Below are 23,713 nucleotides of genomic sequence, written 5' to 3'. Positions count from 1 at the left end.
CTCAAGCTTTTTTCTGTTAGTAATTTAATTTTCAGGTGTGTCTGTTTTGTTCCTTGACAGTTAATTATTCTTTAAGTTTTATTTTCTCTTATTTCTTTGCTTAACTCTGCAAGCTCCTTTTTATCTTATTTTGTTCTTTTCTCGTTTCATTTTTGAGTTCTTTTCATTTGCTTTTTATTCTTTTATTGTTCAGGTGAAGCACTTGTACAGAATTTCTTTTTCTTACTGAGTTTTGTTTCAGACTGAATTCTTAAAATGTCTTCTCACCACCACCCCCTTTTTCCCTTCCCCCTGAGGGATGTGCTTATTTATTTATTTTTATTTTTTGTTAGAGTATGTTTGCATAGTTAACGATGATTTTTACTTGTCTTACTTAAGCTTACTATAAATGGCTTTGTTCCTACCTTATATTGGTTGCTCTAGTGTGTCTTGATTTCTACCATACTCCCTTCCCATGGTTTCTGAGACTTTTCCCCTAGAGCTGTGGCTGTCAGTCTGGAATATCATAGTCTGTCCAACTTCCTGAAGCCTGACAGTATGGTGGAGCTAGCCTAGGTTATGGTGAGTGAGTTCTTATGAGCATACTTACACTTTCCTCTTCTGAAATACTGGTAAATACCCTTACCAATGTTCCTCTGGGGTATACAACTAGTTTAGGTGGAGTTCCACTGGAGACAGTTAGCCTGAGTTTTCATTGTTTTCACTATCACCACTTCCTTTCCAGAAGAGGGAAAAAGATAAGGATGCCAGTTCACTTCTTTTTCTCTTCTGGGGTATTTGAGAGGTCTCAGGATTTTGTGAATTCACCAATACATCTGTGGGCTAAAAGATGGGAGCCAGAGATGGGCGTGTAATCATGAATATTTTGTTTTTGTTAAATTCTTTTCTGCTGATTTTTTCCCCTTGTTTTTTTAACTCATTTATTTTGATTGATTTGGAGGTCAAACACTTAAAAAATTTTTTTAAGTTTGTTTGTTTATTTATTTATTTTGAGAGTGAGAGAGAGCCTGTAAACAGGGGAGGGGCAGGAAGGAGGGAGAGAGTTGAGAACCCAAGCAGGCCCTGCACTGACCGCATGGAGCCCAGTGCGGTGCTCTAACTCACTAACTGATATCATGATCTGAGCCAAAATCAAGAGTTGGACACTTAACCAACTGAGCCATCCAGGCTCCCGAGGTCAAGCACTTTTATGTTTTGACTTGGGTCTAACTTTACACAGAAATGACTGAGTTTTATAGTTCATGGATAATTATGTGACCCAAATCCTTTTGTTCTTTCTTTGGTAATCACTTTAACTTCAGTCTTTTTCTCTTTTGAGTGGATGGAACATAAATTTTCACCGTATCATTTTAAACTGTACTGATTTTTAATATTCTTTTTCCCAGATACCGTGTTTATGTGGCAGTGCCCCTTGTTTGCTGTGTCGATGCTGTCCTAGTGGAAACAACTCTACTGTAACTAGATTGATCTATGCACTTTTCTTGCTTGTTGGAGTGTGTGTAGCTTGTGTAATGTTGATACCAGGAATGGAAGAACAACTGAACAAGGTTAGTTTTTTTGTTTGTTTAAGTGATTAACTGAACCTATAGTATGTGTATGTGTAAACTGATTTTCATGTTCAAAACAGAATAATGTACAAAGTAAGATAATGTGTAATTCCCAATTTTAGCAATCTTCATAGTCTTTTAGGAAAGACAGACAATACAAGACAGATTAAGGTCTGTGATGGTGGTATAGAAAATGTGCTGTGGTAATAAGGAGAAATAAGTAATTATAACCAGTTAAATGTCAGAACTCAGTGGGTGTCATGGAAAAAGGGACATTCTAAGAATGAGTAGAACTTCTCTATGCAGAGACTGAAAAATAGGAAGCAGAATGGGGATAAAGAGCGTGTCGCGCAGAATATGTATGCTTTAGGCAGATTGATAATTAGAAGTTAGGCAGTTAAATGTGGAGGCTTTTTTAATGGTATAATCAAGAACTATATAGAGAGCCAGTGACAGTTTTTCTGAATACAGAATTAACTGAATTGGGATTTAAATACTGGCAGGGGTAGAATCATACATAATATTCAGGTTCTGATTCTGGACAACTAGGAGGAAACTGTTATTGTTAACCTAGGAAAAAAAATAAAGTGTACTTAAAAATTTTTTTTCAGGAACTCAGGTTGTGAAAGGAGATGAGGAAAATACAATTATTTAATTTGTAAAACACTGACTTGTTACTGTACTACATACGTGAGTGAGAGTGTGTGTTTGTGTATCCTGTGGGAAGTAGAAAACATTGTGTGTAACAAAAAAGAAATAGCTAGAGGTGTTTTGGGAATAGAGATGAAAGATAAAACCATGGTAGCATATGCTGAAGACCATTCAAAGGGAGCAGACTAACTTTGACAAAAGCTCTTAGTGAAAGGGGTTGGTTAGCGAAAAGGGAACCTCAGAAGGAACAATGAAAAAAGGTGAACCAAGTGTACGCCCTGTTGTATAGGCCTGAGGAGGAAAGTATTTGACACCCAGTCCATGATTAGTGTCTTGAAAAAGCAATTTCTTCAGAGTGCTGGGATCAGAGTAGTGAGAGGAGAATTGTAAAGCTGTGAGGAAATGTGCCTAATAGGTATAAACTGCTGATTCGAGGAGTTTTCTAATAAAGGTGGCAGTCTCAGAGGTCAGCTGAGTTAAGGAAAGGATTTTTAGGATGAGAATTATTCATGTGTATTTTGAGATGAGTCAGCGATAAGAGATCTAATCTGTATGAGAGAGAGATAAGGTGATCCAGAGAAGGTTTAGAGGTTAGCTTTCCACCAAGACAAGATGAGTGACCATGCAGAATTTGAGGTTGAGAGAGAGTATGGCAGATGACCTCCATTTTAAAGCATAGTGTCTACTTGAGGTTGGCATTTGGGTAAGGAAAGATGGTGAAAATTTGGGAAATGAAATTATTATGCTTATGAAAGTAACTAGCATTGTACATGGTAGATGTGGATGACCAGTTAGTGTTACTCAAGTCCTGGGTATAAGCAAAAGACGTATCTGTATGATTTTTGTCATAGATCCAGTTGACTGTGATTATAAATAGTTTAGTTGGTGGATGTTAATACTTAATACCAGATATTTTTCCTTCTCTGCTTTATGAAGGTCATCAAAGATTTGCATTTTCTGGAGTGCTTTGTGATATGTAGGGCCATGTCTCTAGTACTGATCAGTGAGTGGTGAGTAGAAGAAACACACCTTGGCCTCTACTTACTGATTTCCTTTTTTTTTTTTTTTTTCTTGTAAACATGTACCTCATTTGAAATGGTGGCTTCTTCAACATCTGGGCTCCTGAAGTGACTACCATGACCATTTATGTACATGAGCAAGAACTATAACTTTGCTGTCTTAAGCCAGTGATATTTGGGGGTTGTTACTGAACCTTCTTAACCTAATATAGGTGGTTGAATTCATTTAATTATGGGAATTTGCCAGGTGGTGCCCTGTATAAGGGAATGGGATAATTAGCCTAGTTGAGTACATGTTGCAAATGACTGTTGGTAAGTATATATTGCCATAAGGCTCAAACTGGGTTAGCAAGGTGAGATTTAAGTGGCACCAAGAAAGGGCTTACAGATTGTGTAGAGACTAGCAAAAGGAAGTAGTGCTTCCATTAGCTTAAATATTTTTAAGTTCTTGGTTTTAAAGGCACAAATTAACAGTTATATTTTGGCATATTGGTTTGCTTTAACATTTTCTAGAGGGAATAATTCATTCTCATACATATGAATAGTACATGTAGTTCTGAGAACTCCCATTAATTTCACTTAAGATTTTTTTTGTATTCTGATTCCAGTGTGACTTTGAAATGGCCATTAGTCTTTCACAATTCTAAGTTACAAAGTAAAATCAGTGCCAGCTATTATACTGTTAATGCAAATCCATTTGTTATCAGAAATAATACTTGTAGAATAAGACACCAAAACTCAAAATGTATTTAGGTCTCATTGGCTTTGAGAAGCTATCAATGTTCTCTTCAGTATTTAGGAACTAACTTCGTTACTCTGTAATTGCCTTCAGCTTTCATTGATTGTATTCTTCTCTTACTGGTGTAATTCAGTATATCACAGGAGAATGCAAGATTTTTTTGTTTGTTTTTAACATTTATTTATTTTTGAGAGAGAGAACGAGTGAATAGGGAAGAGGTGGAGAAAGAAGGAGACACAGAATCCGAAGCAGGCTCCAGGCTCCAAGCTGTCAGCACAGAGCCTGACACAGGACTCGAACCCACAGACGGCGAGATCATGACCTGAGCTGAAGTCAGACGCTTAACCGACTGAGCCACCCAGGCGCCCCTGGGGGAATGCAAGTTTTAGAAAATTTAGAATAAGTCTGCAAGTCAGAATAAGCATCCAATGTAGGATTGGCATTCATAGTTTATCTTGGGCTTATATAAAGTAAAAATGGTTAAATGTCTACTTTTCCATTTTCCAGATTTTAAATTTTCCAGATTTAACCTTGATTACATATTCAGCATAAACTGTCAAGCAAACTTCAGTTTTTTTAACCTTAAACTATTTGATTACATAGAGTTTTCATTTTTACTTAAAATTCTAGATCATAAACTCTTGTTTTTCTAGATTCCTGGATTTTGTGAAAATGAGAAAGGCATTGTTCCTTGTAATATTCTGGTTGGCTATAAAGCTGTGTACCGTCTGTGCTTTGGTTTGGCTATGTTCTATCTTCTCCTCTCTCTGCTAATGATCAAAGTGAAGAGCAGCAGTGATCCTAGAGCTGCAGTGCATAATGGGTACGTTTTTCAATAATAATATGAAAATCTGTGCAGTCTCAGTACTTTTGAATCTGTCTAAAGAAACTGTAAAATAAATTACACAATTTGCAGAATTATTTTGTTATTCATGAATGACCAGGTAAGAATATCTTCTGGTCTCTACTAGAGAATGTCAGACTTTAGAAATACTAATATTAGATAGTAGCCTTGGATTGTTTATTGGTATAATCTTTGATGCAGGTTGCTTTATAGTTTCATTATAAAAAGAGGATCTATATTAATAAGGAGGATCTTATTAATAAGGAGGAACTTACTCCTACTTCTGCTTTAACCTTTTGGTAGACCAGTCTTATTACGTGAAACTGAACTTAGTTCCCTAGACCTACAGTGCAACCAAAATGAAAAACTTTAATCCTAAATAGGGTGATTGATTGTTTAAATGTTTGGTTATACTAGACCATCCAGAAAGGAACTTCAGGATCCCTTTTATTAATCTCCCTTAATGTAGAGCATCGCTTCTGGTACTTAATTTGAATGTTTTTAATTTTATCTGTCCTTTTCTCTCCATAAGTTAAGAAAAAAAAAACTTTGAGTATCTGTTGTTCTTTATTAACATATGCTACCAAAAACAGGAAGGATGAGCAAGTGTAATATAAATATTAATGAAAAAATGTGCTGTGACAGGTTGAATTATTTTGTTTATTTTGTCCTTGTAGTTATTGGTATTTATTAGCACTCCTACCACTATATTTATTTAATGTGTTTTTAAACACTTCTCAAAATGTATCTCAGAATGGCTGTGACAACCATTCCCTGAGATAATACTCTTGTCAAAGTAGCATGCACATAGCACTCTTAGAATCATCTTTGTTACACGTGTTTCTTTTTTAGATAAAGTTGACATATAACATTGTATAGGTTTAGCCTAGACAAAGTGTCGATTTCATACATTTGTATATTGCATTATGATTACCTTTGTAGGGTTAGCCAGGACTTCAGTCATGTCACAGTTATTATTTCTTTTGATGAGAACAGTTAGCAACATTGAAGTCTGTAATGCAGTATTGCTACTTATAGTCACTATGCTGTGCATTCCATCTCCAGGACTTATTTGGTGTTTGCAGGTTTGTTCCCCTTCATGGTCTCTCCCAATGCCCACCCACACACATACACCCCATACCCTGGTAACCACCATTCTGTTCTGTTTTTTACAAGTTCGGTTTTTTTCAGATTCCACATACGAGTAAGTGATACCATACAGTATTTGTCTTTCCTTGTCTGGCTTATCTCACTTAGCATAATGCCTTCAAGCTTCATATATGTTGTTGCAGATGATGGGATTTGCTTTTTTTTCTCAGGGCTATATAATATTCCATTGTACATCTATACCACTGTTTCTTCATTCATTGACAAGCACTTAAGTTGTTTTCATATCTTGCCTATTGTGAATAAAGCTGCAGTAGTAAACATGGGAGTGCAGGTATCTTTTTGGTATCCTGTTTTTACGTCCTTTGGATGTATAACTAGAAGGGAATTGCTGGATCTTATGGTAGTTTCTATTTTTAATTTTTTGAGGAAACTTTATGCTCCTGTTCATAGTGGCTGAACTAGTTTACATTCCCACCAACAGTGCTCAAGGTTCCCTTTCACCACATCGTTCTCGACACTTATTTCTTGTCTTGAAGATGATACTCCTTTCATCCTAACAGGTGTGAGGTGCTATCTCATAATGGTTTTGATTACATTTCCCAGATGATTAGTGATACTGAGCACCTTCTCATACACCTGTTAGCCATTTGTCGTCTTTGGAAAATCTGAGTTCCTCTGCCCATTTTTTAATTGGGTTGTTTCTCGTTATTGAGTTGTGTGAGTTTTTTTTATATATGTTGGATGCTAACTCCTTATCCAGTATATGGTTTGCACATATATTCTGTTTTGTAGGTTGCCTTTTTGTTGATTGTTTTTTTGCTGTGCAGAGGAAGATTTTTAGTTTGTAGTCTCACTTGTTTGATTTTACTTTTGTTGCTTATGCTTCTTGTATCTTTTCATCTAAAAACTCATTGCCAAGACCAGTGTTAAGGGGTTTCTTCCCTATTTTAATCTTCCTAGTATCAGAATCTTCCTAGTATGTTCTACAATGTCAAGTCTTAATATTTCATTCTTTTTTTTTTTATGTTTATTTTTGAGAGAGAGACAGAGTGTGAGCAGGGCAGGTACAGAGAGGGAGAAAGAATCTGAAGGAGGCTCCAGGCTCTGAGCTGTCAGCACAGAGCCCCGTGCAGAGCTCAAACTCACGGATCACGAGATCATGACCTGAGCTGAAGTCGGACACTTAACTGACTGAGCCACCCAGGCACTCCAATATTTCATTCTTTAATCCATTTCTAGTTTAATTTTTGTGAGTTGTGTAAGATAGAGGTCCAGGTTCATTTTTCTGCATGTGATTATACCGTTTTCCCATAAAAGAGACTGTCCTTTCTCCATTGATTTTGACGTCTTCATCAAATAGTAGTTGATCACACGTGCAAGGATTTATTTCTAGGCTCTCTGTTATATTCCATTGGCCTATGTGTCTTTTTATGCCAGTAACATACTATTTTGAATACTGTAGCTTTGTGGTACAGTTTAAAATCTGTACCTGTGATATTTCTAACTTTGTTTCACATGATTATTCTGGCCATTTTGGGGTCTTTTTGTGATATTTGTACAAAATTTAGGATTTTTTTTTTCCTATTTCTGAGAAAAATGCCATTGGAACTTTCATAAGGATTGTACTGAATCCATAGATGGCCTTGAGTAGTGCAAACATTTTAACAATGTTCTTCAGATCCATAAACATGAATATCTTTCTCTTTCATTGTGTCTTCAGTTTCTTTCATCAAAGTCTTGTAGTTTTCGTTGCATAGATCTTATACTTCTTTGGCTAGATTTATTCCTAAGCATTTTATTATTTTTGATGCCATTACGAATAGGATAGTTTTCTTTACTTTTCAGGTATTTTGTTGTTAATGTATCAAAATGTAACTGATTTCTGTGTGTTGATTTTGTATTCTGCAACTTTACTGAATTTGTTGACTCATTCCAACAGGGTTTTTGGTTGAGTGTTTAGGATTTTCTATATATAAGATCATACCATCTGCAAATAAAGACAATTTTATTTTTTCCTTCCCAGTTTGGCTGCTTTTTATTTCTTTGTTTTACCTAATTGCTCTAGGTAGAATTCCTAGTACTATGTTGAATAAGAGTGGTGAGAGCACCCTTGTCTTGTTGCTAAATGTAGAGGAAAGGTTTTATTGGTTGAGTATGATGTTATCTGTGGATCTGTTGTTTATGACCTTTATTTGTTGAGGTATGTTTCTTTATAGCCCAATTTGTTGAGGGTTTTCAGCTTGAAAGGATGTTTTTCATATTTTGTGAAATGCTTTTCTGCATCTACTGAGATTGTCATATGATTTTTATTTTTCATTCAGTTATCACGTTTGTTAGTTTGCATATATTGAACCATCCTTGCATCCCAAGGATAAATTCCATTTGCTCATGGTGCTACAGACCTTCTAATGTATGGTCGGATTTGGTTTGTTAACATTTTGTTGAGAATTTTTGCATCTGTATTCATCAGGGAAGTTAGCCCATAGTTTTCTTGTAGTGTTCTTTCCTAGCTTTGGCATCAGGGTAATGCTGGCCTGGTAAAGTGAATTTGGAAGTATCCATTCCTCTTCAGTAATTTGGAAGAGTTTGAGAAGGATTGGCATTAATTCCTCTTTAAAAGTTTGTTAGAATTGACCAGTGAAATCCTCAGATACTGGGCTGTTCTGGGTTGGGAGGTTTTTGATTACTGATTCAGTCCCTTTACTTGCTATTGGTCTGTTCAGATTTTGTTTCTTTTTGATTCAGTCTTGATAGGTTGTGTTTTTAAGAATTTATCCATTTCTTCTGGTTATCCAGTTTGTTGGCATGTAATTCTTTATAGCAGTCTCTTACAAACATATGTATTTATTTAGTATCAGTTGTAATGCCTGTTTTGTTTCTGATTTTGAGTATTCTCTCTTTTTTCTTAGTCTAGCTAAAGGTTTGTCAGGGGTTTTTTTGGTTTTTTTGTTTGTTTGTTTGTTTTTCCTGTTCAGTGTTTCCACTTTGATCTTTCTGCTAACTTTGGCCTTAGTTCTTTTTTATTAGTCCTTGAGGTGTACAGTTATGGTTGTTAAAGATGTGTTTTCTTAATATGTACATTTATCACTATGTACTTCCTCTCAGAACTGCTTTTGCAGTGTCTCATACATTTTATTATGTGTTTCTGTTTTCATTTGTTTTGAGGTATTTTTTGATTTCTTCTTTAATCCCTTGGTTTCACAGGGGTGTGTTGTTTCGTTTCCACATGCTTGTAAATTTTCCAGGCTTCCTCTTGTTGATTTCTAGTTTCATGCTCTTACAGATGGAAAAGATACTTGGAATGATTTCAGTCTTCTTAAGTTTGAAAAGACTTTTGAACCCTATCCTATGATCAGTTCACTCTGGAGAATGTTCCCTGTGCACTTGAGAATGTGTGTTCTTTTGCTGTTGGATGGAATGTTCTATGAATGTGTTAGGTCCATTTGGCCTAATGTATTGTTCAAATCCAGCATTTCCTTGTGGATTTGCTGTCTAGAGGATTTATCCACTGCTGAAAGTGTGGGATATTAAAGTCTACTATTATTTTATTGTCCATTTCTGTCTTAAAATCTGTATTTGCTTAATATATTTATTCTGATGTTGGGTGTGTGTGTGTGTGTGTGTGTGTGTGTGTGTGTGTGTAGTGTAGTGTAGTGTAGTGTATATATGGTTGTTACATCTTCTTAGAGAATTGAATTGGTCCCTGTATCATTATATAATGGCCACCTTTGTCTCTTGTTACCTTCTTTGGCTTAAAGTTTATTTTGTCTGATGTAGGTATGCTACCACTCCCACTTTCTTTTGCTTTCCAGTTGCGGGGAGTATCCTTTACTATCCCTTTATTTTGAGCCCATGAGTGTCCTTGAATCTGATGTGAATCTTGTATCCAGCATATAGTTGGGTCTTGGTTTTTTAATCCATCTAACCAAAGCATGCCTTTTGATTGGTGAATTTAGTACATACATGTTTAGGATAATTATTGATATGTAATGCTACCTTATACAATACTCTCTGATTGTACTGTATTTCCATTCTTTTCCCTCCATTTCTGCCTACTTTTGTAAATTGGTATTCCTGGTGGTATGCTTTGTTTCCCTTTTTATCTTTTGTGTGTCTACTCTAGGTTTTTGCTTTGTGTTTACTATGAGATTTACATAAACATCTTAGAGATAAAAGCCCATCTTAAGCTGATAGCAACATAACTTCAATTGTATACAAAAGCTCTACCCATTTACTCCTCCCTTTTATATTTTTGATGTCAGTTTACTTTTTAGATTGTATATTAATAGAGTGGCTATAGTTTTTTTAATAACTTTTTTTAACATTTATAGTTAACATACCATCCTATTATAGAATTAGAGTTTTCTGAATCTTACTGTGCATTAGTCTTCAGTTTATTGTATACTTACATATGTTTTCATGTCATAATTAGCATCTTTTCATTTAAGCTTGAACTTTCACCATTTTTTGCAAGGAAGGTCTAGTGGTGGTGAATTTAGCTTTTATTTATCTGAGAAAGTATTTTTCATATCTGAAGAATGACTGGTAGATCGAGTATTCTTGGCTGGAAGTTTTTTTCTCTGAAAACTTAGAATGTGTCATTCCCCTCCTTCCTGGCCTGTAGCATTTCTGCTGAGAAATCCACTGATAGCTTAGTGGGAGTTCCTTTGTGGATTATGATCATTTTTTCTCTGGCTGCTTTTAGGATTATCTTCCACCTTTGACAGTTCATGTCTTAGAGAAGGTCTTTTGCATTGAGATAATAGCATAATCTATTAGAGTTGTGAACTCGGTTGTATATTTCCCAGGTTTGAGAAGTTCTCCATTATTATTCAAATAAACTTTTTCCCTTCTCTCATCTCTGGAACGCTGATTATTCTAATATTCAGATACTATAGATCTCATGGGCTTTGCTCTTTTTTATTCTTTTCTCCTCTGTTCACTCCAATTGGGTTATTTCAAAATTTTTGTTCTCCAGGTCGCTTATTCTGTCCTTGATCTACCCTGCTGCAAGTGCTATTGCAATTTTCATTTCTTTCATCTTTCTTTGGCTCCAGAATTTGATTATTTTTTATGACTTCTGGCTCTCCTAAATTTCTTGTTTTGTTCATGTATTTCTTTCCCTGAATTTATCTTTCTGTGTTTTCTTGTAGCTTGTTGAGTTTCCTCAAAATAGCTATTTTGATTCCTTATCCACTAGATTGCAAGATTCCATGCCTTTCAGCTTACTTGTTGGATTATTGTCTTTTGGTAATGGAATGTTTTCTTGATTTTTCATGTTTCCTGTAGTTTTGTGTTGGTTGCTTTCGCATTTGTAGTAGGAGACATCTCAAGTTTATACTGGTTGCTTTCGATGGGGTAAACTCTTCTTGATCCTGTTATATATTATCTGGGGTTCTCTTTGACCTCGTGTTTATACACTTGCTACACATTTCTTTTATACACTTGCACACTTCTTGCTCACTTTTGTGGAAGATCTTAAGCTTTATGTCTTCCCTGGTTCTTACAACTCACCTTGCTGGCTACCAGAAATTTTTTGTTTTGTTTTCCAGATGATGGCACTACAGCTCATTTGTAGTTTCTCCCTTGCCTACAGATCATGTTGTTTTTCTCAGAGCACTCTCATTATCGCATCCTCTCTTGCTCTTGCACTCAGGAGTGCACACAAAGAGCTGGCTGCAGAGTGGGAGGTGTGGGTTTAGCACCCTGGGTGTTTAGGGTCCCACTTAGCCAGCCAGCCAGCAGAGATTCTTGGCTGAGGATCTCCCAGAGGCTTGTGAGCAGATTTCCTGCTTAAGTCCTGAGTGTAATTGGCAGAAACTATGTTCCTGTAATTCTTTTTAATATCCACCTCTCTCTCCATCTTCTCCCTCCCCTTAGTCATGGAGTTTGCCTCAGTAATCTGGGTGCTTCTGGAGAGAAACGGTTTCTCCAGAATTGTCACACAGAGTTGGGGTAGCTGGTCACTCACAGCTCTCATTTTCCCCCATGGGAGAGGTTGCTGCCAGTGTCCATACTGTATTACCATGGTATAGGGGCAATGCTGGCAAAGTTCTTCCCCTCTCTCTTGCACTGAAACTCCTCTCCCTCCCACCCCAACACACACACACACACACACACACACACACACACACACACACTCAGGCCGTGTGGGAATCTTCCCACAGTAGGGCTAGACTTTTATAAATTGTTTCTCATTCATAGGTATTTGCCCATATCAGCACTCTAGGTTTTCCCCAACTGGGAAAAGCTTGGAGGGATTGGAGAAGTTTATTAATTTTGTAGCCTATACCAAAGTGTGTCTGCCTATTATCAAATACACAGGTGCACAAGACTCTTCCTTGGTCTTGGCATGTTTCTGGATCCCACAACTCCCATAGTAGCACTTTTGTTCATGGATGGATGCCTTATTTATTTGTTCAAAGCAGGAGAACAAAAAATAAGGACTTGCTATGTCAAGAGGCTGATGTTCTAAAAGCTGGGTTTTTTAAAACCAGATGGAGCATTTATCATGTGTTTATAAGACCTATTCATTTGTACAGTAGACTTTATACTTTCACATATCCCATTCTTTTAATTTTTTTATTCAAGTATAATTAATGTACGGTGTTAACATTAGTTTCAGGTGTACAGTATGATTTAACAATTCTAGGTATTTCTCAGCACTCATCAAGATAAGGGTACTCTTAATCCCTTTTATCTATTTCACCCATTTGCCCTCTAGCAACCACCAGTTTGTTCTCTGTATTTAAAGTCTGGTTTTTAATTTGTCTTTTTTTGTTAGTTTGTGTTCTTTAAATTCCAGAGGAGTGAAATCATATGGTAGTTGTGGTTCTGACTCATTTCACTTAGCATTATATCCATTCATTATTAAAAGTGAACCTGTGAAATAGAATATTCTCATTTTCTCATAATGAATTAGTTACAAATCTATCTTAAAACTATCCTAAACAGTCACATAAACTATTTTTTTCAGATGCTCTTAAAAAAGATTTCATATATGAAACTCTTTGTTGAGTGATTACTTATTAATAAACTATATTTCTATTTCTTTTAGATTTTGGTTCTTTAAATTTGCCGCAGCAATTGCAATTATTATTGGGGCTTTCTTCATTCCAGAAGGAACTTTTACAACTGGTAACAGTTTTTGTTTTTTCTTTTTTTTAATTGTGTGATGTTGATGTTCTATAAAGAAACTTTAATAACTTGCCTGGAACTGTAACACTACTTCTTTCTATTTTTTTTTTTTTTCCAGTTGACAAAATCAAGGCATTTGTGTAAAATATTATTTATCCTTTTGTTTATTGTGATTGTAAAAATGAAGTGATAAAAAGTGAACCGGCTGCTCGTTTGTATACTTTTTTTTTTTCTTTCAGTGTGGTTTTATGTAGGCATGGCAGGTGCATTTTGCTTCATCCTCATACAGCTAGTCTTACTTATTGATTTTGCCCATTCGTGGAATGAATCATGGGTTGAAAAAATGGAAGAAGGGAACTCAAGATGTTGGTATGCAGGTAAGCTTTTGTCTTTTATAGCACATCTTCAGGATAGTTGAACTTTGAAGATGAGAGCACATATGTAGACTACAGGGAAATCAAGATTTTTATGAAGATTTTTGTGAAGAGATACTTACTTCAGGAGTCTGTGAGTGGCACTGAATCACACTGTATCAGCAACTTACTGAGAGAACTTTTAGTGAATCAGCTCTAGGAACATACTTAAGAATCAGGAAATAAACCAAGATACCCTGAATGGCTGAAATAGATGTTGCAAAGGCTACTGCTGGCAGTATGTACCTTTTACAGCCTAGTTTCCTGTTCTACAGGAACTACAGGTAGATAAAATATCAAAGGGATTAGGGCTGCTAGAAATAAACAGTAGCATAAGGCATAAACATCAGCATTCAGAAAAAATATAAAAAGCGACTCTAGAAAATTTCATTTTATGTAAGTGGAAAGATCCACCTAAGGGGATTCTTGTAGTAGTGTGATTAATGTGTATTTATTTATAATGATGATCTTGGGTCCTATGGTTATACTGCAAAACACGGATCAAAAACTGAGGGAGGAAAACCAGGTTAAGTGTATAGTCAGTCAATGCTTGTGCAAATAGTAGGGACTATGATGAAGACCCTCCCTAAAATGCATAGATGCTGCTCAGTTTCATACAATCGTTGCCTTATGGAAACGTGAACTCAGTATTGCTTAATTTTTTTCTGATTTCTTTTTTTTTTTTCAACGTTTTTTTTATTTATTTTTGGGACAGAGAGAGACAGAGCATGAACGGGGGAGGGGCAGAGAGAGAGGGAGACACAGAATCAGAAACAGGCTCCAGGCTCCGAGCCATCAGCCCAGAGCCTGACGCGGGGCTCGAACTCCCAGACCGCGAGATCGTGACCTGGCTGAAGTCGGACGCCTAACCGACTGCGCCACCCAGGCGCCCCTTTTCTGATTTCTTTAAAGAGAAGTCATAAATCTAAAATTTTATGTGAAGTGATCTGAGTTTCAGCTAAATATTTTAATTTGGAGTGAAAGCTGTATCATTGTACTTGCTAGCCTAATATTTCTCTCACACAGTTGTGGTATTTGATCTCGGTGGTTAAAACAAAGAGTTTAGTATTCAAAGAAATAAGCTTCAGTTATTTGGAAAATTCAGTGTTCTAGAACACCCCATTCTTTAGTTCAAATTTAATGCAAGAGTTTCTGTTTTGTTCCCTGCTCCACCAGCGCTTGGAACTTTGTAGGCATTCAATAAATACTTGTTGGGTGGATCCCCATCTGGCACATCTACATAAACACCTGTGTATATGGAGCACACACAATAGCACAAAAACACACTGTGTATGTTTTAATTTACAAAGGAGAAACTAGGTTGTCTTATTAATCTTACATAATAAAAAATGTTTAAAGATATTAATATGGGAAAGCCTTGTTCTGTGGGCTTAGCATTAGCAATGAAAGTTTTGTTTCTCAGTGTCATTTGTAACTGAACAATTATGGTTAAGTAATTTTCCTTTTATTTTTCTGTATTTTGAAAATAATGACTAATGTATGTGAATGTGTTTGTAGTGGAGATATTACTATTAATAAAATACTTAGTCTGTTACTAACTTAATGTCCTTGAAAATACTATAGTGAGCTATATATGTGAAGACTATAAAATTTTCTGTGATAAAGTTCAGAAATAATATTCTTCCCTGCTTTTATAGCCTGCATAATGCTGACAATGTTAGTTGCTTAAAATACATTTTAGAGTAAAAAGTTTGTTTTTAAAATGAGCCCTATGCCTAATTCCTAATATTCATGATCAATTCTAATTGTCCAATTATATTTCCTTCACAGCATTGTTATCAGCTACAGCTCTGAATTATCTGCTGTCTTTAGTTGCTATCGTCCTATTCTTTGTTTACTATACTCATCCAGCCAGTTGTTCAGAAAATAAAGCATTCATCAGTGTCAACATGCTCCTCTGCCTTGGTGCTTCTGTAATGTCTATACTGCCCAAAATCCAAGTATGCTCTTTATATCATTAGTTTTTATGAAGCTTCCATTTTTCTGAGTTTTCTTAAATTTTGAATGATGTCAGAATATTTATTTGTCTTGCTTAATTTTTCTTTGTAGGAATCACAACCAAGATCTGGTTTGTTACAGTCTTCAGTAATTACAGTCTACACGATGTATTTGACATGGTCTGCTATGACCAATGAACCAGGTATGTTTTGTTTTCTTGGGTTTCTTTTTAATGAATTTTGAAACTTTTTTTTTCAGAAATGGTCATTTTATGAAATTAAGTCATTTAAAAAATAAGCCTCTAGAGGAATAAACTGTATGGAAATACCATTTTCATCTTTGATGTATCACTGTATTTTTTTTTTACTTTGTTTCTTTCACTAACAAAATTATAAGAGAGTATATGAAAATTATAACAAATATACCTAATTTGTACTGCCATATTTGCGATAGTATATATACAATATCACAAAAGAAAGTATACAAGAAAGAAAAGCTGTTAAAATGCTCCTTGATTCAGTGGTAAAGAGTATAATTCTTTTACTTATTAAAATACTATTTCTGCCTGTGAGTACCTTGCAAGTGAATATAATAGGGCTTTGTAATGAATTTTTTTTAATGTTTACTTATTTTTTTTAATACTTATTTTTGAGGGAGAGAGACAGAGTCTGAGCAGGGGAGGTGCAGAGAGGGAGACACAGAATCCAAAGCAGGCTCCAGGGTCTGAGCTGTCAGCACAGAGCCTGACACAGGACTTGAACCCACAAGCTGTGAGATCATGACCTGAGCTGTAGCTGGACATGTAGCCACCTGAGCCACCCAGGTGCCCCTAATGAATCTTTATAGGCCTGTTAACCTTGCATTCCACGAGACTAACTTGTTTAACCCCAAATGATATATATTGGCTTCTAATCTCATGGAATATCATTTGGCGTGACACAAGTTAGTGAGAAATTAGTTACTAATTTTGAAAAGGAAGAAAATGGTCTCTTTTACTTAAAAAGAAAATTATAAAATATTTTATCTGAATCTGATTTCAAGCTTGTAAGCTTAGTAGGTAATTTATCACCAGTCGGAGAAAGGCTTTTTTTTATTATTAGAGAAAGATTAGATTTGTTCAGGTATTTAAGTGGTTAGAAAAAATTTTTTAGTAATTATTCTTAAAATGGCTCTAAGAATCGGTTTTTTTTCCCCCTAATTAAGGATTGTTTTCATTAATAAGATGGTAATTGACCTATCTGGCTTCGTGAAAAACATTTTGCATACTTTAGTGAACACTACACAAACTTTAATTTTTTCACATAAGAATACAGAGGAGATCATTATGACTTAATTGGACTTACCACAAAAGCATTTGCTAAAATTCTAATAACTGGTAATTTTATGTGTAAGCTACCTTGCTTATGTAGCAATGTATTTTGACAAGTGGATAAATTTCATTAAAGTAACTTGTTCTCTTACAATATATGTTAGGAGAAACCATTCTGTTTTAGTTTAGAACATCTGAATTTTTATTCCTAACTCTACTAGAGTTTTATTATACTTTGCAAAGGTTATCTAAATTTCACCTGTTTCTTGATCAGTAGAAAGCTTAAAAATATTTCCGCTCTTACATGAGGTTTAAAATGAAATTACTTGATTTTTCCAAGCACCTCTATAAAATTAGCAGTGTAATATTTAAGTCTCATTAATAAATAGCAGTTATCTTAAAGAGTTAAAGAAGAAAAACAACTGTAACTAGGACCTGAAAAATACTTTCTATAGTGTTCTAACATTAATTCGACCTTAATTTACATTACAGAAACAAACTGCAACCCAAGTCTACTAAGCATAATTGGGTACAATACAACAAGCACTATTCCAAAGGAAGGGCAGTCTGTCCAGTGGTGGCATGCTCAAGGAATTATAGGACTAATCCTCTTTTTATTGTGTGTATTTTATTCAAGGTAAGAAAAATTGTGCATTTTTTTAACAAGAAATCTAGCCTTTCATTTAAAAATCATTTTTTAAAAAACACCCTTTTTCCTTCTCTCTTTCTTCCTTTAACTGTCTTTCATGCAGCATCCGCACTTCGAACAATAGTCAGGTTAATAAATTGACTCTAACAAGTGATGAATCAACATTAATAGAAGATGGTGGAGCCAGAAGTGATGGATCACTGGAGGATGGAGATGATGTTCACCGAGCTGTAGATAATGAAAGGGATGGTGTTACTTACAGTTACTCCTTCTTTCACTTCATGCTTTTCTTGGCTTCACTCTATATCATGATGACCCTTACCAACTGGTACAGGTAATTACATTTCATGAAAACTTTGCATGTGGAAATTTCGATGTTTTTCATGATTCCATCACAAAACATGGTATGAAGTACTTTTTAATCTCCAGTGTACTTCAAAATTTACATCTAAGTGAGATCAGTATGAGAAATGCAGACTACCTTGCTTTGGCATTGACAAATATTCCATATCTTGATGAGATTAAAATAGAAAGCTTCAGATTTTTTACTAACATTTTTTTACAGAAATACCATGTTGATGGTTGATACACCACAATGGTTTTCCTAATTTTTTAAATACTGTTAACCCAATTCCTGACATAGTGGAAGATACCTTTTCTGTTTTGTTCAAACTGTCTTTAAAAGCACTAAAGTTCTCAGAATTGAGGTGAAATACATTAATGTAGATTAATGCAAAGAACATGGCTACTTTAAAATTGGATTCTCTTCAAAGCTGTAATGTATACTTTTTTAGCACTTAATAATACATAAGTCTTTTTCCAGTAATAGGAAGGTAGCTATTAGTATTTCTGTTTTCAAAAATTCTAATTTTGTCAAAATGATTACTGAAAGATTCCATTTAAGATTCAAGTTGAACTATATGGTTTGGGCAGTTCTGTTTTGAATACTTTTTAATGCATAGTACCCTTACAACTTGTAAGAAGACTAATAAAAAAGATGTAGGAAAAAGATTATTCATTTTGAGGGCAGTCTTTACTGGTATTTATTATTGAAGTATTTTTAAGAATTCCTACACTGCAGGAACATATTAAATGATGAGAATCCATGTAGTTCTCAATAATTCACAGCTTTGGCTGTCAGATAAGAGTAAACGTTAAGAATTTAGATCGGGGTGCCTGACAGGCTCAGAGGGGCATGTGACTCTATCTTGGGGTTTTGAGTTCGAGCCCCACATTGGGTGTAGAGATTACTTAAAAAAATCTTAAAAAAAAACTTTCGATCAAAAAAATAAAAAACTTTAGATCAAAAAAAAAAAAACTTTAGATCAAAAATATTTTTGGTATGTTTCATCTGCGCAAAAACCAGTTAAATTTGAGATGTATTTTCTTTCCAGTGTCTTAAATCTGAGAAGGCTGAAGTGGGAGAGTGGTTCCCACATACACTTGGAACAGACTATATTTTTTACACAGGATAGGACATTTCACTTACCCAGAAGTTACACAACTCCATTTCTCTGTATCTCAGAACTACTAAGCCAGAAATACAGGTTTCCCCCATTTTCTCAAAGTTGGTGTTACACTACTACACTTTTATAAAAGATTACGTTGGTATAGGTTTTTGTTACTTAAATCCAAATAGAATTTCTGCCTTTAAGAAAAAAGCCACTTCCCTTACTCATGTAGTTTTGTAAAAGCAAACTGGCCTGACATAAACTTTTGGAAAGTGGGGACTGTACGTAAAGAGCATCTGAGTATCAGTAAAAGAGCGACCTTGGAGGCCTGCGTCCTTTCCTCCTTTAAAGGAAACATTGAATTTTACCTTCACATTTGCTATTAATGTAGTATGGCTAGCAGGGCAGCAGATTAGCCCAGAAGTTGTATGTCTGTTATCACAAACTGTGTACAAAGAACACTTAGGAAGTAAGCTAAGTAGCATGATGGCTGATAATCCAACCCTTTAAATTTTTTCTTAAATTTTAGGTATGAGCCTTCTCGTGAGATGAAAAGTCAGTGGACAGCAGTCTGGGTGAAAATCTCTTCTAGTTGGATCGGCATTGTGTTGTATGTTTGGACACTAGTGGCACCACTTGTTCTTACAAATCGTGATTTTGACTGAACAGGACTTATGGCATGGAAGTCCCACTTGGATCATTGCTTGTTTGAGATTAACAGTATTCCCAACTTTTGTAAAGTTGTGTATGTGTGTGCTTCCCATGTAACTTCTCCAGTGTTCTGGCATGAATTAGATTTTATCGCTTGCCATTTTATTCATTATATTCTTGCCATGTGCATTGATATATGTGTTAGAATGAATCACAAAGGGAGAGATTTAGGAATCTGTTGGTGAGTTAGGAAAAGTGGACATTGTTAGGTTTATCCTTAGTTCTATGCCTGTGAAGTTAAGAGTAAAAATAAAACTGCTTGACAGTTTGATTTTTAAATTCTGCTATCTAAGCTGTTTTAGAAAGTATAAAAGGAAATGTATGGCTGCCTTTTGAAATGTTTGATGCCTTGCCCTACAAGAGACTGCAAAGAACGTGGCTATTGTAAAATTGTGTAAGCAAGTCACTTAAATGCCAGTTGTCTGAATAATCTTTTCAGGTTTTCCCTGTAGATTATGATGGAGATTGAGACACAGGAGCCTTCAGAGAAAGATTGGTAGTGGTGGGTTACTAAATTGAATACCCAAATAGGCTGTAATCTTCCCTGTGTAGGGATAGCCTTTCATACAAACATAGTGAACTTCGTTTTGGTTATTATGAACATATGCAGAAGTATAGGTTCATTGGAGATGTTAGAACTCTGAAGGATTTAGACAAAGCTTTTGAAAATGATAATCATGGGTTAGAAGGCAGTTGTTGAAAATGACTGTGAACGTCCATTTTTAAAATCGAAAGTGGTAAACTTTTGATAGGACAGGAAGAAACTGCAATATACTAGGCTTGAGGAGACACTTAGATAAAATCTCATCCAAACCTTCATTTTATAAGTAAGAAGAAACTGAAGCTCAGATTTCTAATCTGTGGCCAAGCTGGGAAATCCCAGGTTTCCCAAAAATAGCTGGCATTTTTTGGCACTTAAAAATAACTTCTATTCAAATACATGCATAATAGATTTTATACCTCATTAGTGGTGGATAATTTATATTTGCTGGTGTCCAGCTTGCCTTCTACCCATAAACTGAGGCCAGAATGACAGAATGCTATAGAATATAAACTGCTTACAGTACATTTTACAGCTCAGAAGATATTTAAAATGCTTTTGTATTTGCTGCCATCTAATTAAAATATATAGTTTATGATAATCTTTCAACCTGAAAAATCAAGCAGTATGACAGTTAACTTAGAAACTTAGTTACTTGTACACATCATTAGTGTCTTAATGAATCTTAAAATCTACATTTGCTTCTTTTAAGGTATTTATTAATGTAAATGAAATATAGAACAATTCAACTTAATTCCCCAACTTTATTCTGGGTGTTGATACTGTGTTCCATCATTTTGAATGGCTGTGTTCTATCTCTAAATAAATGAATTCAAGACAAAGGTGTGGTGTATTAATTCTTTAGCAACCCAAATTTAGGTGGCTGTAATACTCAGACCTACTTTTCCTCCTGCGTATAAAAGAACCTGAAACAAGAAGGTTAACTGTCCATTTTGTGTCCTGAAAAACTGAATTGTTTTAAAGGTGGTAGTTACATCACACCCTTTTTTGGTCCTCTGTAAGTGGCACCTGAAATTGGATCTCAGGTAATTAAGGTGATGTTCTCCTAAAGAACCTTTAGTGGGTGGACCAGTTTAATTTGGAGAATATATTTAATTGATTAGATAGCTATTCTACACCTGCTGTGTCCTGTAGGCATTTTTTCCTAAGTTGCAAATTGGTGCTTTCTGACACAAAATGGTATTTAAAAAGTCTCTTACAGGGGGGTGCCTGGATGCCTCACTTAAGCGTCCATCTCTTGATCTCAGCTCAGGTCTTGAGCTCAGGGTCATGAGTTCAAGCCCCCATGTGGGGCTGAAGCCTACTTAAAGTCCCTTACCAAGGAGGGAGGGGGGAATAAGAATATAATTGTAAATGAGTACTCTATTCCATTTAGTCCAAGGTTTAGTGAAATGGTCTGATTCCCCCAATATTATGGGCAAGACAATGCCTATAAAATTCTTGGGCATTTATTCAGAAAAATCTTATGTTCACACGGAATCCTGTACCTGAATGTTTATCACTTTATTTGCAATAGCCCAGACTAACAACAACCCAGAAGTCCCTCAACTGGTGAATGTTTAAACACACAGTGGTACATCCGTATCATGGAATACTAACTATAAGACAAGAGTAAACTATTGGTACACAAAACAACTCGACTGGATCTCCAGGGAGGTATCCTGGGTAAAAACAGCCAATCCCAAAAGGCTACAAAGGATCATTTCATTTATATTAACATGCTTTCAATGATGCAAATAAAGAAATGGGAATTCGTGGTCTTTGGAACCAGGGATGAAGAGAGAAATCTTGGTGGATGGGTTAAATGATTATTTTACAAGTTGCCAAACTTAGAGTCACTGTACCATTTCATATTCACACCACTGATGTATGAACAATTCATTTTCTTTGCATCCTTGCCAGCCTTTGTCACTATCTCCTATTTTAGCTGTTATGATAAGAACATTGTTATCTCAATTGTTTTAACTTGCCTTTCCCAAATGGCTAGTGATGTTGAGTATCTCTTCATGTGCTTATTTGCCATGTATATGTCCTCAGTAAAATGTTCATGCCTTTTGGCAATTTTCTAATTGGACAGTTTAATTTGTTGAGTTTTGAGAGTTCATATATTCTAAATACTCATCCTTTATCAGATACATGGTTTGCAAATACTTTCTCCCAGCCTGTAGCTTTGTCTTTCCATCTTAACAGGGTCTTTTGCACAGCAAAAGTACTTAATTTTGATTGGCTTCAATTTATCAATTTTTAAAAGACCTTACCTTACACACGTCAGTTGTTTTGTAGTCCTTTATGTTAAACTTGTCACTAGGCCAGTTCACTTTTTAGTACTGCCCTATGACAGCTCTGAAAGCATCCCCGTTTACTGAGCAGATGTTCTATTCTCCCACCTTTGATTTTCTGTGTTCTAAGATAAAGAGAACTTTTGTTCCTTTTTTAATGAACATATTAGGGTTCTCCCAGAAAAACAACCAGTAGGATATTCTGATAAGTGGTGAAAATGGCACTTCACCTCTGATCTTTCTTACTCCCAAACCCATAACCTCTGTCTAATCATGAGAAGAAGCATGGTAATCCCAAATTGAAGGTCACTACAAAATATTATGCCAGTGCTCCTCAAAACTGTAAAGGTCTAGTTTATTTGTACTGTAGTTAGTCTGACACCAGTTCCATGAAATTTGTTGATTTGCTTTATGGTCTAATATGCAACCAACTCTCAAATATTTCATGTGTGCTTGAAATGAACATTTAGGCTCTAATTCTTAAATGTAACATTCTACATATGTTCATCACAGTATCATTAGGTCCATTTCCTAGTCTGCAGACTATTTTCACACTGAAACTTATCACCTGAGTATACCATCCCTATGAAAAACACCATGATCCACCCTAAAGGAACATTCAGCTGCTCTAAGTCCTATGCTGTCTCCTCTGGCCCTACTTTTATACCACAGTCTTCATATTGTTTTACAGACAGTATACAGACTTCCTCTGGTAAATGAGAGTATTTAGAGGAATCACTTTCCAGATTTTCAATTTTCACGTTACTCCTTCCTCAATTTGGATCTGTGCGAAAAGATGCAAAAGGACATCAAGGCATCCCCCATCCCTCTTAGCGATTACTCTCCACATTTAACAAATATGTACCTCTTATGCATTCTGAATCTTACCAAGGCACTTTGGATAAAATCTCTTGAATATCCAATAAAGACACAATTTTTAAGTATTGGTGTGAAGGAAGGACATTGGGAAAAAAGGTCCTTTTACAATTCAGGTAGTTTCTATTTTTTTGCTTTCACTGAAATAGAAGGATCATCTAAAGTCACCAGAGTTAATAAATCATAATAAAATAGTTCTGGTATGTAATTCTGAAGGAATTCAGAGAATTGACACTGCTACAACAAAATTCTTCCATTCTCATACTTTTTTGTATTATAAATGAAGTTTCTTAGAGTTTTATACCTATGAAAACAAAAAGGAATAAAACTTATGCTCTTAATATTAGTAATATTCACCCCCAGATACAAAAAAAAAAATTGGGGAAAAACTCCCCCTCCCATCAAGACCTGTTAACTCCACTAAAAATATATTTCTGATAAAACTTTACTTATGTTT

The 23,713-nt window shown here is 35.3% G+C and overlaps 2 protein-coding genes across 4 annotated transcripts in view; one reads left to right on the top strand and one right to left on the bottom strand.

The window, feature by feature from the left end:
* Positions 1–20,922, top strand: part of SERINC1 (serine incorporator 1) — a 35,995-nt gene extending 15,073 nt beyond the window's left edge. The window contains exons 2-10 of the mRNA XM_003986516.6: positions 1,386–1,547; positions 4,610–4,779; positions 12,968–13,047; positions 13,287–13,424; positions 15,252–15,421; positions 15,531–15,621; positions 17,221–17,365; positions 17,481–17,711; positions 19,358–20,922. Of these exons, the coding sequence (XP_003986565.1) occupies positions 1,386–1,547; positions 4,610–4,779; positions 12,968–13,047; positions 13,287–13,424; positions 15,252–15,421; positions 15,531–15,621; positions 17,221–17,365; positions 17,481–17,711; positions 19,358–19,493 (1,323 nt within the window). The 3' untranslated portion in view covers positions 19,494–20,922. The remainder of the gene's footprint in view (positions 1–1,385; positions 1,548–4,609; positions 4,780–12,967; positions 13,048–13,286; positions 13,425–15,251; positions 15,422–15,530; positions 15,622–17,220; positions 17,366–17,480; positions 17,712–19,357) is intronic.
* The window catches only part of HSF2 (heat shock transcription factor 2), a 41,300-nt gene continuing 37,199 nt past the window's right edge, over positions 19,613–23,713 (bottom strand). For all 3 annotated transcript variants that reach the window (XM_023254307.2, XM_023254308.2, XM_023254306.2), the window contains one exon: positions 19,613–23,560. The gene's annotated coding sequence lies outside the window, so the exon portion shown is untranslated. The remainder of the gene's footprint in view (positions 23,561–23,713) is intronic.

Source organism: Felis catus, chromosome B2 (assembly GCF_018350175.1).
Source record: "Felis catus isolate Fca126 chromosome B2, F.catus_Fca126_mat1.0, whole genome shotgun sequence".
Classification (NCBI taxonomy): Eukaryota; Metazoa; Chordata; class Mammalia; order Carnivora; family Felidae; genus Felis; species Felis catus.
Note: the sequence above shows the minus strand (reverse complement) of the source record. Positions and strands in the feature narration are given on the sequence as shown.